Source organism: Sciurus carolinensis, chromosome 11 (genome assembly GCF_902686445.1).
Source record: "Sciurus carolinensis chromosome 11, mSciCar1.2, whole genome shotgun sequence".
Classification (NCBI taxonomy): Eukaryota; Metazoa; Chordata; class Mammalia; order Rodentia; family Sciuridae; genus Sciurus; species Sciurus carolinensis.
The window spans coordinates 59,445,217-59,466,601 of NC_062223.1; the positions used below are offsets into that span (position 1 = coordinate 59,445,217).

General features: G+C 41.0%; 1 protein-coding gene across 9 annotated transcripts in view; it reads left to right on the forward strand.

Moving 5' to 3' along the window:
- Sergef (secretion regulating guanine nucleotide exchange factor) overlaps positions 1–21,385 on the forward strand; it is a 239,744-nt gene that overhangs the window by 120,626 nt on the left and 97,733 nt on the right. For 6 of the 9 annotated variants that reach the window (XM_047515902.1, XM_047515900.1, XM_047515899.1 and 3 more), the window contains one exon: positions 16,763–16,799. The exons of 1 other annotated variant lie outside the window; for it this stretch is intronic. In XM_047515902.1, the coding sequence (XP_047371858.1) occupies positions 16,763–16,799 (37 nt within the window). Of the gene's footprint in view, positions 1–11,622; positions 11,691–16,762; positions 16,800–21,385 lie in introns of all 9 variants that reach the window. 2 more of the 9 variants (XM_047515907.1, XM_047515909.1) reach the window with 1 other exon arrangement.

Below are 21,385 nucleotides of genomic sequence, written 5' to 3' on the forward strand. Positions count from 1 at the left end.
TGCTCTACCACTGAGCCACAATTTCAGCCCCAATCTTCCAATTCTTATTTATTTATTTATTTATTTATTGTTGTAAACAAATGGGATACATGCTGTTTCTCTATTTGTACATGGAGTCAAGGCATACCATTTGTGTAATCATAAATTTACATAGGGCAATGTTTGATTCATTCTGTTATTTTTTTTCCCTTCCCCCCCACCCCTCCTACCCCAGTTTTCCCTCTATACAGCCCTTCCTCCCTCCATTCTTACCACCCTCCTTATCCCTAACCCTAAACCTAACCCTAACCCTAACGCTAACACCTTACCCCCATTATATGTCCTCATCCGCTTATCAGCGAGATCATTCGTCCTTTAGTTTTTTGAGATTGGCTTATCTCACTTAGCATGATATTCTCCAATTTCATCCATTTGCCTGCAAATGCCATAATTTTATCATTCTTCATTGCAGAGCAATATTCCATTGTATATATATGCCACAGTTTCTTTATCCATTCATCAACTGAAGGGCATCTAGGTTGGTTCCACAATCTGGCTATGGTGAAGTGAGCAGCAATGAACATTGATGTGGCTGTATCTCTGTAATATGCTGATTTTAAATCCTTTGGGTATAGGCCGAGGAGTGGGATAGCTGGGCTTCCAATTTTTTTGACGAAAGATAAAAGAAGTCTGGGGAAAATGTTTCTCATCTTTCAATAATTTTATAATCCTCTTTTTGTTTCTCTGGGCCATTAGATAGCCAAAGGACAAAGAGGCAAGTGAGCTGGTGTATAAGCATCTACTTTGTCCAAGGTACTAAATAGAGGCAATTGAATTCAGTCCTCAGGATAGTCCTGTAGTTTTCATTATAATTCCTGTTATGCACATGAGGGAATTGACGCTAAAAAAGTCTTAGTAACTTGGCCAAATTCACAGAATTAATAGATGATGGAACCAGATGTCAAAACTACTCTCATCTGGACTTTTGAAATAGCTTCTGACCCTCTGGGATTGCAGAACCCTTGCTTTTTTCCTCTAACCACTCAGCCTTCCTGTTGCACAGACCCAAGGATGGCAGTTTATGTTGACATCTTCACATTAGAGCTGCTGAAAGAAGTAATCCATTCAAAAACATTTGACCTCTGTATTGCTTAAAGGCAGGGCTGGGCCAGATTCCCAAGTTCCTTAATCACCAATGCTTCCTGCTACTTATTTAAAATACTTTTAAAAATAGTGTCAAATTAATGTGAATGCTCAACTCTCCCAGTATGCCGTCTCTCTGTAAGTGGCACATATTGTTAAAAGGAACTCGACAAGAGAAATCTGTATAGCATAGCCTTTTGCAAACTTGGCTATACCCTTTTGGAATGTGTGTTTTAGTGTTTCAAAATGTGCTTTTGACAGACTGTTTACCCATATAAAGGACTAATGGGGCCCTCAGTCTTATTAGAGTGGCAGAAAAGGAAAGGAATGTGCAGTGATATGTTTTGAATGGACCTCCCCATCCTCCAGTGAAGGTGTAGGTGGGGACAGAAAAGTCAGATAGGAAGGGAATGGAACCAATCCACCCACCTATCCCAACCGCAGCCTTTCTATCACTGTAAATTAGATTTATCTTTATATCTGCTCTATCACTGTAAATCGAATTTGTCTTTCCTAGAGTTTCATATTAATGAAATCAAACAGTGTCTACTCTTTTTAAGTCTAACTTCTTTCATTAAGTTCAGTGTTTTTGAGATTCATACATGTTGTTATATGTTTATCAGTAGATTATTATTTATTGATGAGTAGTATTATATTGTACTATAGTTTGTTTATCCATTTACTCATGGATTAGTTTTCTCTTGCTGCATAACAAATTATCACAAATTTGTGGTTTAGAACAGCATGTGTTAGTTTATAGTTCTGGAAGTCAGAGATCTAGATGGGACCTCCTGAGCTTTCTCTTTTGGATTTCATGACCTAAATCAAGGTATCAGCTGGTCTGGAACTTATCTGGAGACTCTGGGGAAGAATCTGCTTCAAGTTCATTCAGACTGTTGGCAGGTGTCAATTCCATGAGATTATACGAGGGAGGTCCTTGTTTCCTGGCTGGGTGTGAGCCCAGGGTTGTTCTCAGCAATATGATGATGCTCTCAAGTCCTTGCATATGGCCATCCATCTTCAAAGCCAATATTGCTGCCTTCTTGTGTTTCCCGTCTTCCATATTTTGCCTTTTCCCATCAACCAGAGAAGACTCTTTGCTTTTAAAGGGTGTTTGTGGTTATATTAGGCCCACCTGGAGACAGCTGTGCTATTTTTAGTTCAACTTTTAGAATGACCTTTCTTTACTTTGACACTTCAAGCATTTCAATCCATTGATCCTCATTCTGCCTTTTCATTCTGCTACCTGATTCACTCTGTTTTGTCTTGTGGCCCTTGTACTGTGACCCAAACTTTCTTTTTCTGAACACTGAAAACACTCATCTTTTCCCCTTTTTTTTCTGTGACATGTAGTAACATAGCATTAAGGGTTTTGGAATTCCACATAATTGGAATAAAATCTCAGCTGTGCCATACTGTGATATTGGACAAATTAACTTCTTTGAACTCTGGTTTTCTAATCTACATGTACCTTATAGGATCAGTTCACAGATTAAATGAACTAATGGAGCTCTTAGGTATGTTTTCTGTCATATTATATACACCCAATATTTGTTACCTGATATTATTTTAATATTGTTATCCTTTCCGCATTTTGTCTCTTTTCTTTTGAATATGATCTACTTTGCAATGAACCTAACAAAATGTACTGTCCAAATTTTATAGATGCCAGGCAGGCATCATGGCACATGTTCATCACAATTCTAGCCACGTGGGAGACTTAGGCAGGACAATTGCAAGTTTAAGGCCAGCCTCATCAATTTAGCAAAACCCTGTCACAAAATAAAAAGGGCTGGGAATATAGTTCAGTTGTAAAGTGCCCCTGGGTTAAATCCTCAGTATATACATACATACATACATACATACATACATAAATAGAAATTAAAATTGTGTAGGTACCTTAAAGAAGCTCATAGTTGTTTTTGCAGCAGTTCTGTTTCAGGAAAGTTATCCTAAGGCATTAATCAGGGATATAGTTAAATATTTTTGTTTGAGAATGTTCATCACAAGTTGGGTATGGTGGTGTATATCTATAATGCCAGTGACTTCGGAGGCTGAAGTAGGAGGATCACACAAGTTCAAGGCCAATTTCGTCATCCAAGTCTCAAAATTTAAGACTTGGGGATGTGGGTCAAGGGTAGAGAACCCCCAGGTTTTATCCCTGATAGTGCAAGAATAAAAAATTCAAAAAAGAAGGATATTCATCACAACACAATTTATAATGGCAATATATTCAAAGCAATGTAAGTTCTCAACAATAGGGAAAAAATGATATAGGGCCCATACCTGTTACACTGTAAAGCCATGAAACCACATTTTCAATGAAAATAATGACATGGGAAATATAAGAATGTAAGTGTAAAAGTCCATGATATTAAACAATATACACCCAGCAGTGTTTGTTTCTGAAATTATAAGTGTTTTATTCACACAATGACCAATACTGATAGGAAAAAGACTGAAAGGAAATTTATGATATTACATTACATTACATTATTTTTTGTGAGTAGGTTGTCATAGACCAGAACAGAATCTGATAGTCTGCAACTTTGTTTTGGACAGAAAAGTTGCAGAGTCATGTCGGTAAATTAAAGGTACCTGTGATGATCTCAGCCAAGAACTTTCCTGCAGGTGGTAGGATTCCAACAGGCTGTCCCTGGGAGCAGGAAGCAGCACTTCTAAATCCGCTGACTTTGAGAGGCTGTGCCTGGGAAGGGAGTGTATCAGGCTGGGTTCCAGGGCACCAGTCTGTTGCAGCAGATACACTCATCATTCTTCTGCTGTGTTCACATACTTGTTATGATAAGCTTTGATCTCCCTGTCACATCTTATCTCCATTCTTGACTTTTTAATCTCAGAAGGAATAAAACTTTAGGGTGTGGGGTTTGTTTTGTTTGTTTCTGTTTAAAAAGCAAAAGTGATTCTTAGTGTGGGGGGTTTGGGGTACGAGAGGGCCTCTCAGTCAGGGCCCATGTTCAGGTGCTCCTGCCTTACGACTGGCAGAGCCCCAGCTGAGCTCTGCTGTGTAGCTGCAACAAAGGCAAAGATTATTGAGCTTTGGTTCATTAACAGTTCAGTCAGATATCCTGTTTTGTTTGTTTTCAGTACTGGAGATTGAACCCATGTGTGCCTAATCTTGGAGCTACATTCCTAGTCCTTTTATTTTTTACTTTTTGAGACAGGGTCTTGCTAAGTTGCTAGGTGTCTTGTGTTAAGTTGCTGAATTGACCTTGAATGTGTGGTCCTCCTGCATCAGCCTACCAAGTCACTGGGATTACAGGTGTGTGCCACAGCACCTCGCCTGTTGTCTTGTTGTTGGGATAGAATTGAGATAGAAAGGTGTTGTCCTACTTCCTCCCACACACAGACCCAGTTCCTGACTATCTCTAACCTGTGGTGTTCACCCAGGGACTTTACCTCGGACCTTGTAGGATCTGCCTGCCACGTCTTAGGAGACCATTCTGTTAAACCACTGATGGAAATTCTGAACATCTGAAGGATCATCTAGTTTCTGAATGTAGACTTTTTTTTTTTCTTTCTTTTTTTTTTTTTTGGCGGTGCTGGGGATCGAACCCAGGGTCCTGTGCTTATAAGGCAAGCACTTTATCAACTGAGCTATCTCCCCAGCCCCTGTAGCCATTATTTACAGAGTTCAAAGGATGTACAAAACTCTGGTAAGGGACAGAGGAAGTTCAGAGATAAATTCAGAATCCTTGATTTAGCATTTCCTGAGTACCTCTGTCAGCTTCTCAACCAAGAGCAGTGGAGGTACACAGATGAGTAACTTCAGCAAACCTCTGATTCAGCCCTGTGTGTGGTACTGTGCAAGACACTGAAGATAAATTAATGAGATGCAGTCCTTGTGCTTTATAAAATCATGATCTATTCAGAATGGGAATAGGCAGATGTGTGAACCACTTACTACTAAGTGGAATAAGTGCTGTCTGTAGCAGGGCCCAGAGGAGGGACCAATTACTTTTGAAATGCCCTGGCCACTTTCTAGCTATGTGCTTTTAGTCAAGGTATTAACTACCCTACCCCTCAATTAATCTATAAAATGATGATATAATGAGTTAAGGCATATAATGCACCTAAAACAGGGCTTAGTAGTCATTAAATGTTAGCAATCCTTTTCCTTTTCTTCTTCCCTTTTCTTCCTACCCAAAGATGAGTAGTAAAGGTTTCATTGAGCAGAGGCATAACATGAGTCAGGTGTGTTGAGGAGCAGGGTGGTGGGATGATGTGTATTGGGGGGGGGGCGTTGAATGAGACTAGAATGCAGACTATTTGTAGATAATTCTTCTAAGGAAAGAGGATAGAGAACTGCATTGGGTCCATGTTATGGAAATCTTAAATATCAGCCAGAGGAATTTGGGCTTGGGCAAAATAATCCACACATACTTTATGAAGAGCATGTTGTCAGAGGAGGGAGATGTTAGAGGGGCGAGAGCATCCAGAAAGCTGCTGCAGAATTCCAGGCAAGAGCTAAGGCCAGAACTAAGACTTACCATTTCTTAGATGTTCTTCCTCCATGTGGTAGACCTGAGGATGCAAGTTCATTCTGCCCTTGTTCTTCATGCCTGTGGGTTTCTTGCTGAAGAAACATTGGTTTGAACCACAGTTTATCCTGTGTAGCCCATAAAGTTTAATATTCTGAGATTATGTTTACCTTTCTGACCTCAAAGCTGATCTGCCTATATATATCTGCCCATTTAGCCGTATTCATTGCGTTGCATGAATTTGAGCATATACACAAGATATTTTTGCACATGGACAACAGTGACTTGCACAGAGCTAGGCAGCTGTGCAACCTGCTGAAATATGAAATAGCCTCACTGCAGGAGAGTCTTCCTACAGAGAGGCCAGTATTTAAAATCACAGTGAAAATTACCTTGATATTGATTGTGTATAAAGACATGTTTTCCAGAGGCTCTGGGATACCAAGGGAGATAGAATTAGTAACATTTATTGAACTACTTCAAGTACTAGGATCTGGGTTAGGTTCTTTGGCATACTTGATTTCATTTAATCTTCACAATCCTGTCAGGTAAATACTACTGTGCCTCTATCTATCTATCTATCTATCTATCTATCTATCTATCTATCTATCTCAGGCAAGGGGATTGAACCCAGGGCTTTGGGCATGTGAGGCAATATTATGCCCATTTTACAGTAAGGAAGTGAAGGCTCAGAAAGTTCAGGCTTTGAGCCCAGGGTCAGATGGCTTACAAATGTTGGTCCTTCTTCATTTGTACAGTTCTATAGTACATGCAAAATACTCTCAGAATTGATTCATGCAAGAAACAGAGACAAACCCACATAAATACAGTTATCTCATACTAGACAAAGGTACTAAAATCATGCGTTGGAGAAAAGATAGCCTCTTCAACAAATGGTGCTGGAAAATATGGAAATCCGTATGTAGCAGAATGAAATTTAACCCCTACATGTCATCCTGCAGGAAACTCAACTCAAAGTGGATCAAAGACCTAGGTATTAGACCACAAACTAGAAGAAAATGTAGGTCCAACACTTCAACATGTCAGCTTAGGAACTGACTTCCTCATTAAGACTCCTAAGGTGCAAGAAGTAAAATCAAAATCAATAAAGGGGATTGCATCAAACTAAAAAGCCTCTTCACAGCAAAGGAAACAACCAAGAGCATGAAGAGAGAACCTACAGAATGGGAGAAAATCTTTGCCACCTGCACCTCAGATAAGGCATTAATTTCCAGGATATACAAAGAACTCAAAAAACACCAAAAAACAAAACAAAAACCAAATAACTCAATCAATAAATGGGCAAAGAAACTAAACAGATATTTCTCAAAATAAGAAATATGAGCATTCAACAAATATATAAAAGAAATTCAACATCTGTAGCAATTAGAGAAATGCAAATTAAAACTACACTGAGTTTTCATCTCACACCAACCAGAATGGCAATTATTCAAGATATAAGTAACAATAAATGTTGGTGAGGATGTGGGGAACAGGGTATACTCATACTTTGCTGGTGGGACTGCAAATTAGTGCAGTCCACTCTGGAAAGTAGTATGGAGATTCCTCAAAAAACTAGGAATAGAACCACCATTTGACCCAGTTATCCCATTCCTTGGTATATAGCCAAAGGATTTAATATCAGCAAACTACATTGATGCAGCCATATCAATGTTTATAGTTTCACAGTACACAGTAGCTAAGCTATGGAGCCAACTTAGATGCCCATCAGCATATGAATGGATAAAGAAATTGTGATATATATACACAATGGGATATTACTCAGCCATAAAGAAGAATTACTTTATGAAATTTGCCAGTAAATGGATCTATCTGGAGATCATCACACTAAGTGAAATAAGCCAATCCCAAAAAAACTAAAGGTCAAATGATTTTGCCAATATGGGGAAGCTAACCCACAATGAGTGGGGAGAGGGAAAGAATAGATATTCAGTAGATTAGACACAGGAGAATGAAGGGAAAGGAGGGGAGATAGGAAAAGGAAAGACAGTAGAATGAATCCAAAATCATTTTCCTATGTACTTATATGAATACACCACAGTGAATCTTACCATCATGTACATCCACAAGATTTGGGCCCTAATTAGAATAAGATATATTTCATGCTTGCATAATTTTATAAAAATGGACTCTACTGCCATGAATAATTAACCAATAAAAAAGAAAAAAATTGTTTTGTGCATATTATAAAAGGAAAGAGCCTACTAAGTAGTTAATTTTTTTAAAATGTTTTTGTTTTGAGAACAAAGAAAATTATATTTATTTGGGGCTAATTAGGATTGCAATCCAGGAAAACAAAGATTCAAATAATCTTGAAAATGTGCTCCCTCTTTTTGTTTTTAAACAGGAGGGTATTTAGTCAAAACACTGTGTTCAAAAGTTACTAGGATTGGGGGACTGCTCCTTTACAACAGGTATATTTTATTTGAAATAAGTTTTATGTATTTTGAGTTCTATGTAGATAGAATCATACAATATTTGTCAGGGTCTGATTTCTTTTGTTCAATATTATTTTTGCAGATTTATTCTGTTGAAAATATCAGTAGGGTTTTTTCCCCCACTGCTATAAAGTATTTATTTATTTTTGTTGTTCTAGGGCTCAACATGGGCCTTGTGTATAAGACAAGTGCCTTGCTGCTAAGTTATACCCTGAACCCATGATAAAATATTCTGAACAGACGACACTTTTTCTATTATAGTGATGATGAATATTCGGGATGTTTCTTTTCTTTTCTTTTTTTTTCAGGGCTGGGACTTGAACCCAGGGCCTCATGATTGCTAGCATGTGCTCCACCACCTGAATTATATTCCATAGCCCACTGTGTTGTTTATTATGAATAATGCTTCCATAAACATCCTTGTGCATTCATTTTGATGAAAATAAGAAAGTAATTTTTTGAGTATTTGGGTCTCCTGATTATGTATTTAGCTTTAGTAGATATTGCCAATTTTTCAAAGCAGTTGTTGAATTCACACTCCTACCGGCAATGTAAGAGAATTCCAATTGTTCCACATCCTTACCAGCAGCTGGTCTTGAGTGTTTTAATTTCAACCTATTATGGCTATTAGGGCAAGGGTTACATTTTTTTTTTTTTGAGAAGTATGCTATATAAGGATGTTTGCCTGACCTAGATATATTAATTGCCTTTCTCTGAGTTTGGTTGCCTAACTCACATGGTCCCATCCTGTTCCCAAGGATGTAATAGCATGCCTTTGCTGGAATCCAGATGTATTTTTTATGTTAGGCTCTTTTACTTTGCAAAGATCACAGACATTTTCAGGTTACTTTAGTATTATAAGGATTGTTTTGGACTTTAAGGAAAATGGGTGAAGCAAATGTCTACAAAAGAATAACTGGAAAGTTATTTAGATGACAAAGCAGCTCAAAAACCTAGACCTTCACTGGGCATGGTATGCATACCTATAATCCCAGCCACTAAAGGGATTGCAAGTTTGAGGGCATCTTCAACAATAGTGAGACCCTGTCTCAGAATGCATGAATGAATGAATGAACGAACAAACGAACCAACGAGTGAACCAATGAACAAATAAATAGGCTGGGGATGTAGCTCAGTGGTAGAACACCTTGGTATTCAGTTCCCAGTACTTTTAAAAAACAAAAAAACAAACAAATAAAACCCTCAACCTTCTTGAGCCCTAGCATTAGGATCTATTGCTGCTTTTTCTTTTAGAATTCTCACATTCTGACTTGGCTAATTTTTTCTACTTTCCTGCCACTTCTGATAATTCTACCTATAGTTCCTTTTTTATTAAACTTCCTTGTGATTATTTATTCCAGCTACTGCTCTAGCTATCCACTAGTGGACTCATCCCCAAGAACCCATTTTGGGCAGAATTTCCACACTAAGCCACTTCACAGGTTGTGGCCAATCTGTGATTAACCCATTTTGGAATAGGGATCTACCAATAGTCCAATTAGGTATGGTCACTGAAGCAGGATTTACATGATACCAACATGGCAATTTATGAGGAGTGCCCTTAGTATGGCATCTTGGGAAAAGCAAGTATTCTGATTGCCTGATTTATATAATCATATTTTATATTCTAATTGTTGTGTATGTTGCATTCTGATTTGCTAGACATTTCTCAAGCCCTTTCCTTATCTGTCAGTACAGTAATTGTTGAAAAAAGGAAATGAATTATTTGTACTAAAGAACTGTTCATAGTGAACCTATGCCAGTTCCTAATGCTTAAGGTCTCTTTTAATATATTTTCAAATTATATACTTCATGTCTTGGAAGTATATCTATAGACCAGGACCAAGCTTAAAGTGAATTTTACCCTATGGATGGCAGGCATTGGGGGTGGTTGGGGGAAGTATCTGGAAGAACTTCAGGATGTGTGAGCTATATCTAATTGTATCCTGCTTTACAGATTAGAGAACTGAGGGGTCAGGGGGGCAAAGACACTTGCTCAAGGTCACATGGCTGGGAAGTGGAAGGGCCAAGACTCAAATCCAGGTTTTCTGGTTCCCTATCCAGAACTCTTTCTCCTATCCCATGCTGATTGGGAGACATGACCCACATCTACACACAAATTTTTATAGGTACAAAGGTGATCTGATAAAAGCAAACTATAGTTAAGGAGGGCGGTGAGAAGAGACAGATCTCCTAGGGACTGAGATGATTTCAAGGCAGTGGGTTTTGATGTAGGCCTTCTATGACTGGTTGAATTTAGAATGGAATGGAGAAGGAGGAATGGTGCAAACAGCAAAATAGGGAAGGCCACAGGACTTTTCAGAGACAGAGAAGAGACTTGCATTGCTGCGTTGGTGGTTTACGTAGGAAAGGAGTGGGAGAGTAACTGTGGTAAGGAGTTAGGAGAATGCCTTCTCAGGGGAGTAGTGAAGATGCAAGGTCATGGTGGTAAAGTGAAATTCTGTAATGTCACATGCTTGGCATCCTGGTATCTACCCAACTTTAGCTCTCTTTCTCCCTACCCCAACCTTTGTTTGAGAAGGTAGTAGAACCTTGTTTAGGTCTCATTTTTCTCAGGCACATAATGTGCTTTTTATTTATTTAAAGAAAAGGAATAAGCTTACAGAGAATATGGGTTCTTTAGCTCTGTTCTTCTAGCTAGGGTCTCTGGATCTGGCCCCAATTTGGGGGCCTCTTTTGATATCTAGACTGCAGACAAAATTCAAGCCCTAGTAGAGGGAGTTAAAGGTACCTTTGTAAGACTAGTTAATTCCAGAAGCAAGCAACCATACTTCTTTGGTGGTATTGTCTTGGTCACCTCTATTTGGGGCTATTTCTGAGCCTAGGGGTTTGGCCTACAGGATTGTAGTTTGCCTATAAAAATTGTGCAGCCTTTCAGCCCTGCTTTTCCAACAGTCTGGGAATTCTGGTTGTTGCCAGAGAGTTCCTCACAGATGACAACTGGGTTTAGTTGGAGCTGTAGCAGAGGCAGCACTGAGACACCTTTTCCTCTGCCTTGTTATACCTGTGGGTGGTGGCAGCTGCCCAGCCAGTTGGGGCTACCATTCAAGAATTGTTTCCCATGTGCTTCTCCCACCTGGGCATTAGCTAACAAGGATTGACCTTGCTGCTTGAAACTCAAAGCCTTGCCTAGTGCTGTGCAGACTGACCTCCTGTTCTCTACTCTGGCCTTCATGTGCCTTGGCATGTGCATCCCATTGCCTTGGCATCTGTGGGTACCCCAACCCATTCATGCAGAGTAGGAACCAATCAGCTGGCCTGCCAGCTGCTGCATACCCTGGATGTCCCCAGGCTGCTGCTGATCACAGTGTGGTGGTTGGGAGGAATGAGCACAGCTCCTGTCCCTGTTCTCTCTTCTTGTCCTCCATTAAGTGTTTTTTCTCTCTCAGGCATGGTTGCCCCCTTGTGTTCATTTTCCATCCTACTTTGTTTTCCATGCCCTGATTTTACCCCGTCAGAGTGGACAATATTGTAGTTTCCCAATGAGACAATAGCTATAATTATTTATTACCATTTTACAGCCATTCTCCAAGGAACAAGTCGAGGACAGGTTCTTGATCAGTCCAGAGGAGGGCACTCCTGGCCTCAGGTAGGATGTTTGGGCCCAATAAGTCTAGGGCTCTCTCGACATAAAAGCCTTTATAATTAATTGGCATTGAATTGCTGGATGTAAGGAATTGGATGGATTTAGTAGTTTATTTCCATCCTACATGTGAAAAGGAAGGGGTAAAACCCTTGGGAGGGCAGAAAATTTGAATCCGTAGGATCACAGAATCTTGCACCTCTGATACCTGTAAGAAGTGGGGCAAGTTACCTCTCTGAACCCTGGTTTCCTTATTTGTTAAATGGTTATGACCAGACTGTCTCTTCTTAGGTTTTAAATAAGATGATACAGGCAAAGCTGTTAGCCAGGTGCCTGACCATGAGCACTCAACAAGAACCAGTCAACTGAGTTTAGAAATGGTTTAACTGTACAGCTAAAAGTACTCACAAGTAGCAGTTGACAGTTATTTTCACATTCATCTATTTTTTTGCTTATTTACTCAATTATTCACTTAAATAATGCATCTGGGATATATTTACTAGGTGTCTACTATCAGTCAATTTTTCCCTTAGTCCAGCTGTATTTTGGAAGATCCAGCCCAGAGGAGTTGGGACTACCCTTACAAAAACTGATGAAGTCTAGCCTTCAGTGGGGTGGGTCGGAGAGCTTTTTAAATTCACCTTTGGGCGGTTGAAAATTTTCTGCATCTCTGACTCCTTAGACAAGAGGGCCCTAGGCAGAGTCAGTTGTTCTAGCATTTGGGCAGCTCTAAGACAGGACAGCTTTTTACAGATACCTTTGTTCCCAACCCTATTTCCTGGAGGGAGGAGGGGACATATATCCCCTTCTCCCAAAGGCCCCAGCCAGCAAGCTAGGACCTGCTTGTAGTATATTGGTGCTGTGTTTCCTGGAACAATCCTACTGTGCTCTTGTTTCTTCCGGCATCTCTCCACTCTCATTCTTATAGTGATGCCCCCTTCCTGCCCCTGTGTCTCAGGGCCTGTCTCCAGTTAAACTAGAAGGACCACACTGCTACTCACACTTTCCTGAGTCTTCTTTTTGTATTGTCCCCTCTTCTCCCAAACCCCATAAGTTGCCTTTGGGCTGTGTGCCAGAGACACACAGGGCAGGCAGTCTGCTGGATGACTGAGAGGCACAGGTGGCTAACCATGCAGTCTGTGAATAGACATCATGTGTGATAAGGGCCATGATACATAGTGCTGTGGGAATAGCCAGGGTACCTCGAGAAGTCAGGGAAGACTTTACCAACAGGTGGATGTTTGAGCAACCATAAAGGACTTGCCTAAGTAGATCCACAAGGTAAATAGTGGCAGAATATGATTTCCAGTCAAGGAGAATAGAATGCATAGAAGCCTGAAATTGCATGATAGTCATAGAGAAATATACTGTGATATGAATGGAACACAGGGAATATTTTTTGTAGTTTAGAGTTCATGAATAGCAAAGGGAGGAAATGAGACCAGGAAGGGATCTACTCACAATGGCTTTGTAAGCTATACTGTGTAATTTAGACTTTGCCCTACCAGTGCTGGGAAAACTATGAAGAGTTTTATAAAGCAGCATGACATGGTCAGACTCATGTAGGGAAGGTGGGATGCCTGGCTGTAAGAGAATGAATTGTCTTTTAGAAATTTTGTAAGACAGACACTGTTGTCTGATTTTTATCCCTGAAAACACCGAGGCCCTGGAGGTTAAATGCTTTGCCCAAGATCTCAGATTCAGAAAGCAGAGGACCTAGGATTCACCTGGCTTCTTGGCTCTGAATCTCATTTTCCTGGGCACATCACCATCATTAACAGAGTCTTCTAGAAAGCTACCTGCAATCAGGTGGTGGGTAGATGCTGATAGGACAATGTGAAGCAAATGGTCATTGATATAATCTTGTTGAAGGAATATAGTACTGGGATTTTGTAGCCTGTGGTGTTCAGTCTCCTGACCTCCATGCCAATGCACAGAGAGCAAGAAGCAGTGGGAGGCTTTGAGCTGCAAGCTCTACATTGGCTTGACAAGATCTATTCATCACCGTCTCACTCATTAATTCAGAGCAGCATCTACTGCCTAATACTGGCATTTGTCAGTGACTTGTTTGTGGAAGCCCCTGGTGCTCGAGGCTGGTCAGTTCTGTAGTCCACAAACCCAGGGTGAACCCTGACAGACAGAGGCAGGTCCTTTCTCTACATTTTGTAAAGTAAAATAACCTTTTTAAAAAACAAAGGTAACATGATACAGCGGTAAAGAACACTAAGTTAGAGCTTAGGTAAACCTGGCTTTGGTTCTGCTGCCGCCACCTTAACTAGCTATGAAGGCTGTTTAATATGTATGAATCTCAGTCTCCTTATCTTTAGCCTACCTGAAAAGATTATTATGATGATTAAAATGCAATGTTTATTAAATGCCTTTGTATAATGTCTGGCACATATGAATCTTTAATGTACGATAGTTTAAATTCTTGCTATTATTATTACCACCACCACTACTGCTACCACAGTTAAGGAATATTTGGAAAATAGAAGAAAAAATATTGTATAGTCCAATTACTGTGATGCAACTACCCTGATAATTTAGTTATAGTTTCTTCAAATCTTCTTTCTCTATTATTTCTAAATATACCAGATTTTATAGCCAGGCATTGTTTTGTTTGTTTTCTCTATGGTGGGAACTGCATTATATTTATTTTTTTTCTTAATAGATTTTTCTAGATTATAAGAATGGTGTGTAGAATTGCTGGGGCAGTTGCACCTGCCTTTGATCCCAGCCACTGAGGATACTGAAGCAGGAGGATTTCAAGTTCAAGGCTAACCTCAGCAACTTATCAAGGCCCCATATTGAAGTAAAAATTTAAAAAAGACCTGAGGATGTAGCTTGGTGGTAGGTTCAATACCCAGTACTGCTCCCCCCAACCAAAAAAAACAAAAACAAAAACAAAAAACAAAAAACAAAAAACAGAAGAGTGTGTAAAATTCAGAGAGTATAGAAAAGGAAAAAAGAAAAACCATACTCATAATGCCATTCTTATCCCCAGTCCAGAGGCAATCTCTATTAATATTTTGGTATATCTTCTTTCTCTACATTTTGTAAAATAAAATAATAGCCAGTTACCTTACCTTATTAAAGTTTATTTATGGAATTGAGATCATATTTTTTACACACACAATTTTTATATGATTTTTCAGTTTACATGATATCATGAATACTTCCTTATTATCTACGTGTCATTTTCTGAGATTGCCTAATAGTCCCAATGATGACTCTATCATAGTTTACAAAAACACTTCCTTAGTGTTAGACCTCTAAGTTTTTTCCCTATTCATTAGTCTATAATGCTTCCCATAACAGACCGAGGGAAACAGCCACAAAACAGTCAGAAACTTATAATGTACTTCTGCTGTATTGCTCTGCGTGAGACACAGCAGGACCCCTTAGAGCCTCAAAGGAGCTCAGAGACCAGACAGCCTGGAACTATTTACTAAGGGTAAAATATATAGGGGCTTCTTTGCCAGAACTGTCAGAAAGAATATATAAATGTATGTAGCCTTTTTCCCTGTGGAAGCTGAGACCCAGAAAGCACAGCTTATATGTAGGAAAAAGCCAAGCAAACTTTGCTGCACTTTCTCACTAATATATACAGATGACCTCCTGTGTTCAAATGCCTTCTGAGCCAGTTACCTTAGCTGCCAGGGCCTCTGGTGAGAACCTTTGAATTTACTTCCACATGGTTTCCACTGGGGAACAAACAGTGAGAAGCATCAAGAAAGGAACTCTTATGAAAGTAAGGAGAGTCAGACTGACTCTAGTCTGGTGTTTTTTTTTTTTTTTAATTTTCTTAATTGACAGATAAAATTGTATATATTTATCATGTATAGCATGCTGTTTTGAAATACACATACATTGTGGAAAGGCTAAATCAAACTAATTGATATGTGTCACCTCATATTTTTATGGTGAAAAAACATTAAAATCAACTCAGCATTTTTCAAGAATATATTGCTATTAACTAAAGTAAATTACAACAATATGAATGAACCTGAAGGGGACAGTATGTCAAGAGAAATAAGCCAGGTCCAGAAAGACAAATACCACATGATCTCAATAATATGTGGAGCAAAAAGTTAAGCTAGAGAAAGGTTGAAGTAGAGAAAGGAATGGTGGTTCTAGTCTTGGTTTTGACACAGACTTGCTCTGGGACCTCAGGCAAGTTCTTACCTCTTTACAAGTCTCTGTGTTCTCCTGGTAATATAGATGATCTACCAGACCTTCCCTGCATTAACATTCTAGAATATCCCAAACCTTCCTCTTGCTAAAGTGAGCATCCTGGTAAAAGTCACAGGATGCTTCTCCAGAGTCTAGAGTTTCTCTTAGTTAGTACCAAGGGAACCATGCATGCTTTTATATCCCCAGTTACTTTCTCCTGGTAGCAGTTGGAACATGTGGACACTGAAAGACAAGAAGTAACCCTCCCTGGTTGCAAACACTAGATTCAGAATCCTGAACCTTGTCTTTTATGTATTACATATTCGTTCTCTTATGCACTTTGTACTCGTATTCATACTCTCATTTAGCAGGTGTGTGGTGTTCAAAGAATTGCAGATAGTTTGTGTGACTGGAAGGTAAAAAGGAGAGTGGGCAGTTACAGAAAAGTCAAGCATTTCTCCTCAGACCAGTCTGTTTCTACAGAATTCTTTGCTCATTTTATCAGTCCAGATGAGAGAGAGAGTCTTTTTAGTTTGCTTTTCAAAAGCTGTTATCTTTATTGCCTTATCTTTCCATTTTTAAAGTAACATATGCTCATTATAGAAAGTTTAAAAATTACAAAAAAGTAGGAAGAAAAAAAATTCACTGATGGTCTGACTGGCTAAAGACAACTCCTTAACATCTTGGTGCATTGCCATTCAATGTTTTTTTCACACTATCTTTTTATGTAGCTGTGAATATGTTGTAATTATAGTTTTAACCTTTGTATATGGTGCCTTTCTACATATTCCTAAAATTTGCCAAAAATGGATGTTAATGTCATTAGTTAATAACTGTGATCATAAAATATACTGACTGAAATATCTATATATTTTTTTCTAAGATAACATATTTCTTTTTAACAGGTTTCTTGTGGCTCAGAGCATAATTTGGCAGTAATTGGTAAGTAATTTTTATACTGATAACTGTGTTCTGAAACTCATGTGACAGAATTGGAGAAGACTCTTGGTTAACCAAAAACTAGGGTGCATGTGTGTGCGGATGTGTTGGGGAAGACTTGGGGAAATGGAAGCCTTTGGTTGTCCAAGAGTTTACTAGAACCCCTTTTCTGAAAAGTTTAATCTATATCATTAATCATCTTATTAAGGTACCCAAGCTGCCCTATCTGCCCCAGGAAACATCATTTGAGGACCTTAAAGAACCTACAGGGGCTTGGGCTATAGCTCGGTGGCAGAACACTTGTCTAGCATGTGTGAGGCACTGGGTTCAATCCTTTGCACCATATTAAAAAAATTAATAAAATAAAGGCATTCTATCCATCTACACCAACAAAAAAAATTTTTAAAAAGAACTTACAGGCACAGGATAGCCAGACATAAAAAGGGGGAGTGGATTGTATTGCTTCTGGCTCTTTGAATAAATTCCTTCTACCAAGTTCTTTCTTCTTATTTTGGTTCTTTCTTAGAAATAGGGGACTTTGCTTACTGCTCTCACTGCCTTATATTTGATAGCACTCAGGAACCTCCTGGGTGGACTTAAACCTCTGGTCAATTGAGACTTCCTTTTAGTTGGTTCTGAATGACCCGCGTTCCATGTTTTCATTATTGGACCTGTGAGCAATTCATTCAAGAAGCCTTTTCATTATGTTCACAGGTAGATTCAGTCTCTACCTCACAGTATATTAGAGAGACTGTAATGTAGAGTGCCCAAGTTCAGTACAGGCTTTTACTTACTAGAGCCCTAACTTGGGCATGGAATTTAATCCCTCTTTGCCTTATTTTCTTCATCTTTAAAATGAGGATAACAGTAGTGCCTACTTCATAGTATTATTGTGAGGGTTAAATGAACTAATATATGCAGGGCAAACAGAAATGGCACTTAGCTCCTAGTAATGGCTTTAGAAATGTTAGGTGTTCTTACCTGATATTATTAGTTTAAGGAATTGCCCTTCTCTAGGCTTTAGTTCCCCATCTGTAAAGTGGAGGGCATAAAACAGAAAGTCAAGTTTCCCTCCAGCTCTGATCATTTAAGACTTGTTACAACATCAGCACCGCCTGCCTCTTGTCACTGATTTCTGTTCCAATTTATCTCCCTAGCCTCTGACTTGAAATTTCTGATAGGCAAGGCCCTTGTGATTTTCTTTTATTTCTTATTTGGTCATCTCACTTAGAACAGTGCCTGGCTCTCAACAGAGACTCAAGAACCCTCAGAAGACTGGTGTAGCTGCTTGGGGTGGTGGTAGTTTGAAGCATTATATCACAGGCCTACATGTGATGTGCAGAGAGGCAGGACCAAGGAGACAGAGGAGGAAGGTTGTCTGCAGCAGTGGAGAGTCAAAGGGACTGGAGTCAGAGAAAAAGCTAGAATATATAACGGCAAACCTGTATGCTTTGCAGCAGTACCAGACACTTTATACTGGAACTGCTCCAGCCTGGGTGTAATTAAGACAAGCTAATCAAAGAATCAAAGGATGTTGTTGCTGCTGCTGCTAGCACTGAACTGCGAGAGGGTAGCTTCCTTTGGGACTAGCGCAAACAAGAAGATTGAAGGCAATCTAAATACAGGGAAGCAGTAGTTCAGACAAAGGAGGGAGCCAGTGCTAGCAGAGCATGGGCTGAACTGACATAGGCAGACTGTGGCTGTAGAAAGAGCAAAGAGTGCACGTGGACAACTTTTTTCATACCTGCCCCAGCTTGTGTGAGCTTCCATTCCGCCACCCCCGTCTATGTAATGGGGGTAATAATTCCTCCTTGCAGGATTTTGCGAAGATTGGGTAAGGTAAAGTATGTGAAATGCCTGACATATATCACCTATCTACCTATCTATCCATCTAACCATCTGTTTCCCATTTCTCTTGGTGGGTGGGAGTGGGAAAAATCATTTGTCAGTATAACTGTTCTAGTGAAGTATTTCTTTGTCGGGAGAGAGAAATGAGACATTCTGGAGAGGCGTGTCCAATGTTACCCAAGTGAGGCCATCAGTGGCAGTAGAACAGGACATCCTGATGAGCTTGAAAGCAGATTAATTTTTTGTTTTGTCCCAGATGCCCAGGGCCTGGCTTATAGTCTGTTGAATTAATGTTTCCAGAATGAGGAAAGGTGGATCTGTTGTGGGGTTCTCTATAGTATACCTACTAGTGAGCTTGGAGCCAGAGTCTGTCCACCACTGGAGGAATGCAGCCCTCAGTGGGTACACTGCATTAGTGCAACCTTTGAAACCTAGAAGTGACAAGCAGCTGCCTATTAGAACTGGCAGGAGGCCAGCAAGAGGGAGAGAAGCTAGAGAAGATCCACCAGCTTAAAGCTGTTTCTCACAGATAGCTCCTCCCCTCAACCCTTTTGCCATTGCCCACTTTAGACAGAATTCCCTGCCTTCAGCATCACTCTCTGAGTTCTAGCCCTTTAGTACCGTGTGCTGTGTTCCACATGTCATAGGCACAAAATAGTTATAGAACAGACTAGAGCAGAGTACCAAGAAGCCAAACTTTGCTCGAGGGTAGAAGCAGCCACTTAGTCAGCTTTGTCACTGTGACAAAATATCTGTGACAATCAACTTATGCAGAGGGAAGATTTCTTTTGGCTAATGTTTGCAAAGGTTTCAGTCCATGGTCCCTTGGTCTCATTGCTCTGGGCTGGTGGTGAGGCAGAACATCGTGACAGGGCTGGACACAGTGGCACAGGCCTGTAATCACAGCTACTTGGGACTGTGAGGCAGGAGGACCACAAGTTCCAAGCCAGCCTGGGCAACTTAATGGACCCTGTTTTAAATTGATAATTAAAGGAGGGGGGTAGGCTGGGAATGTAGCTTAGTGATAAAGTACTTGCCTAGCATGTGGGAGACCCTAGTTTTAATCCTAGTACCACACACAACATCATGGTAGTAGGCATGTAGTAGAGCAAAGCTGATCACCTCATAGTATCTAAGAAGCAATGGGGTAGAGAGCACTTTTATAGCAAAGCTCCTCCACCCAAACCCACTAAGCTATGAATTCATCAATGGATTAATCCATTGATGAGATCAGGTCTCATGATCCAGTCAGTTACCTCCAAAAACCCACCTCTGAGCGCTGTTACAATGGGGATCAAACCTTCAACATATGAGATTTTGGGGGACATTTCAGTTCCAAACCATAATACAGCCTTAATGTTTAACAAATATGGTATAGATGATTCAGCCTAGAAAGAGAGGTGAGTTAGAAAAGGGTGAAAGGACATGATTTAGAACCTACTCTGTCTCAGGGAGTGGACACAATTCCACAAAGTAGATTCATTGTACCTGTTTTACAGAGAAGAAAACAAACTCAGGTTAATGGGTTAAACAGTGCACCCAGAGATAATGAGCAGTAAATGTAGAGCTGTCTGCTGACCTTCCAAGACTGGTCCTCACTCTATCATATCCTATGACCTGAGGCAGTAGTAGCAGGTAGTAGTTAAGAAGAACTCAGGGGAGTTTCAAGATGGCAGACTAGGGGGCAGCTGCATTTCACATTGCTCCAGGATGCAAGATTCAAAAGAGGAGATAGTGAGAGACTTGGGACCAACTCAAAGTCGCTGGGTGAGTCTCTCCCATTGGGGAGGCGTCCCGGATGGGGCGGTAGCCCTGGAATGCAGGGAACTTTGTGAAGTAGAGTCGCTCGGCTAGACGCCCCTCCCCCCACTGGAGCGGTGAACACGGACAACTGGGATCATCGTAGAGGAGGCGGCTCAGCACAGCGCTTGGACTCGGAGCAACCACTGGGGCTCTGGGCGGCTGCCTGAGGAGGAGCTGCGTGGCGAGCTGTTTAGACCCAGAACGACCGCTTCTGAACACTGGGGGGTTGCCCGGAGGAAGAGGAGAAGCGCGGCGGGTCACTTGGTCTAGGAGTGACTGCATCAGAGCCACAGGCGGTTGCCAGAGGAGGAGCTGCGTGGCGAGCTGTTTGAACTCAGAATGACTGCTCCAGAACACCGGTGGCCTGCCTGGAGGAGGAGCGTGGTGGGTTACTTGGAGCCACCGCTCCTGAACACCCGGGGGGCTACCCCAAGGAGGAGGAGGAGGAGCGGGGCGGGTCACTTGGACTTGGAGTGACTGCCTAGGGCTACGGGCGGTTGGCGGGAGGAGGAGACGCAAAGTGAGTTGCTTGGACTCATAGTGACTGCGTCGGAAACCCGGCCGCTGTCCGGAGGAGGAGGTGTGTGACGGGTCTCTGGGTCTCGGAGCTATTGTACGGGGCTCCAGGTGGCGACTCAGAGGAGGGGCCGCATAGCCAGGCAATTAGGTGCAGAGCAGGGTCCCAGGAGCTAGGTGGCTTCTTGCTGGAAGAGCCGCACAGAGACACGCCTAGGGGCGGAGCGAAGTTTCCAGGACTGCAGGCAGCTTCTCTGAGGAGGGGCAGCCTAAGGAGACTCGCCTGCGAAGGGTGAGGCTCCCAGGCCCAGGAGGTAGGTCCGGGCCCCTGGGAACGTTGCAGAGGAAGACAGCCCAGCCCAAGCGGTAGTTGTAGATTGAGGGGAACCTCTAGGAGGGGAACTGACCAGCAAGACGTCCCC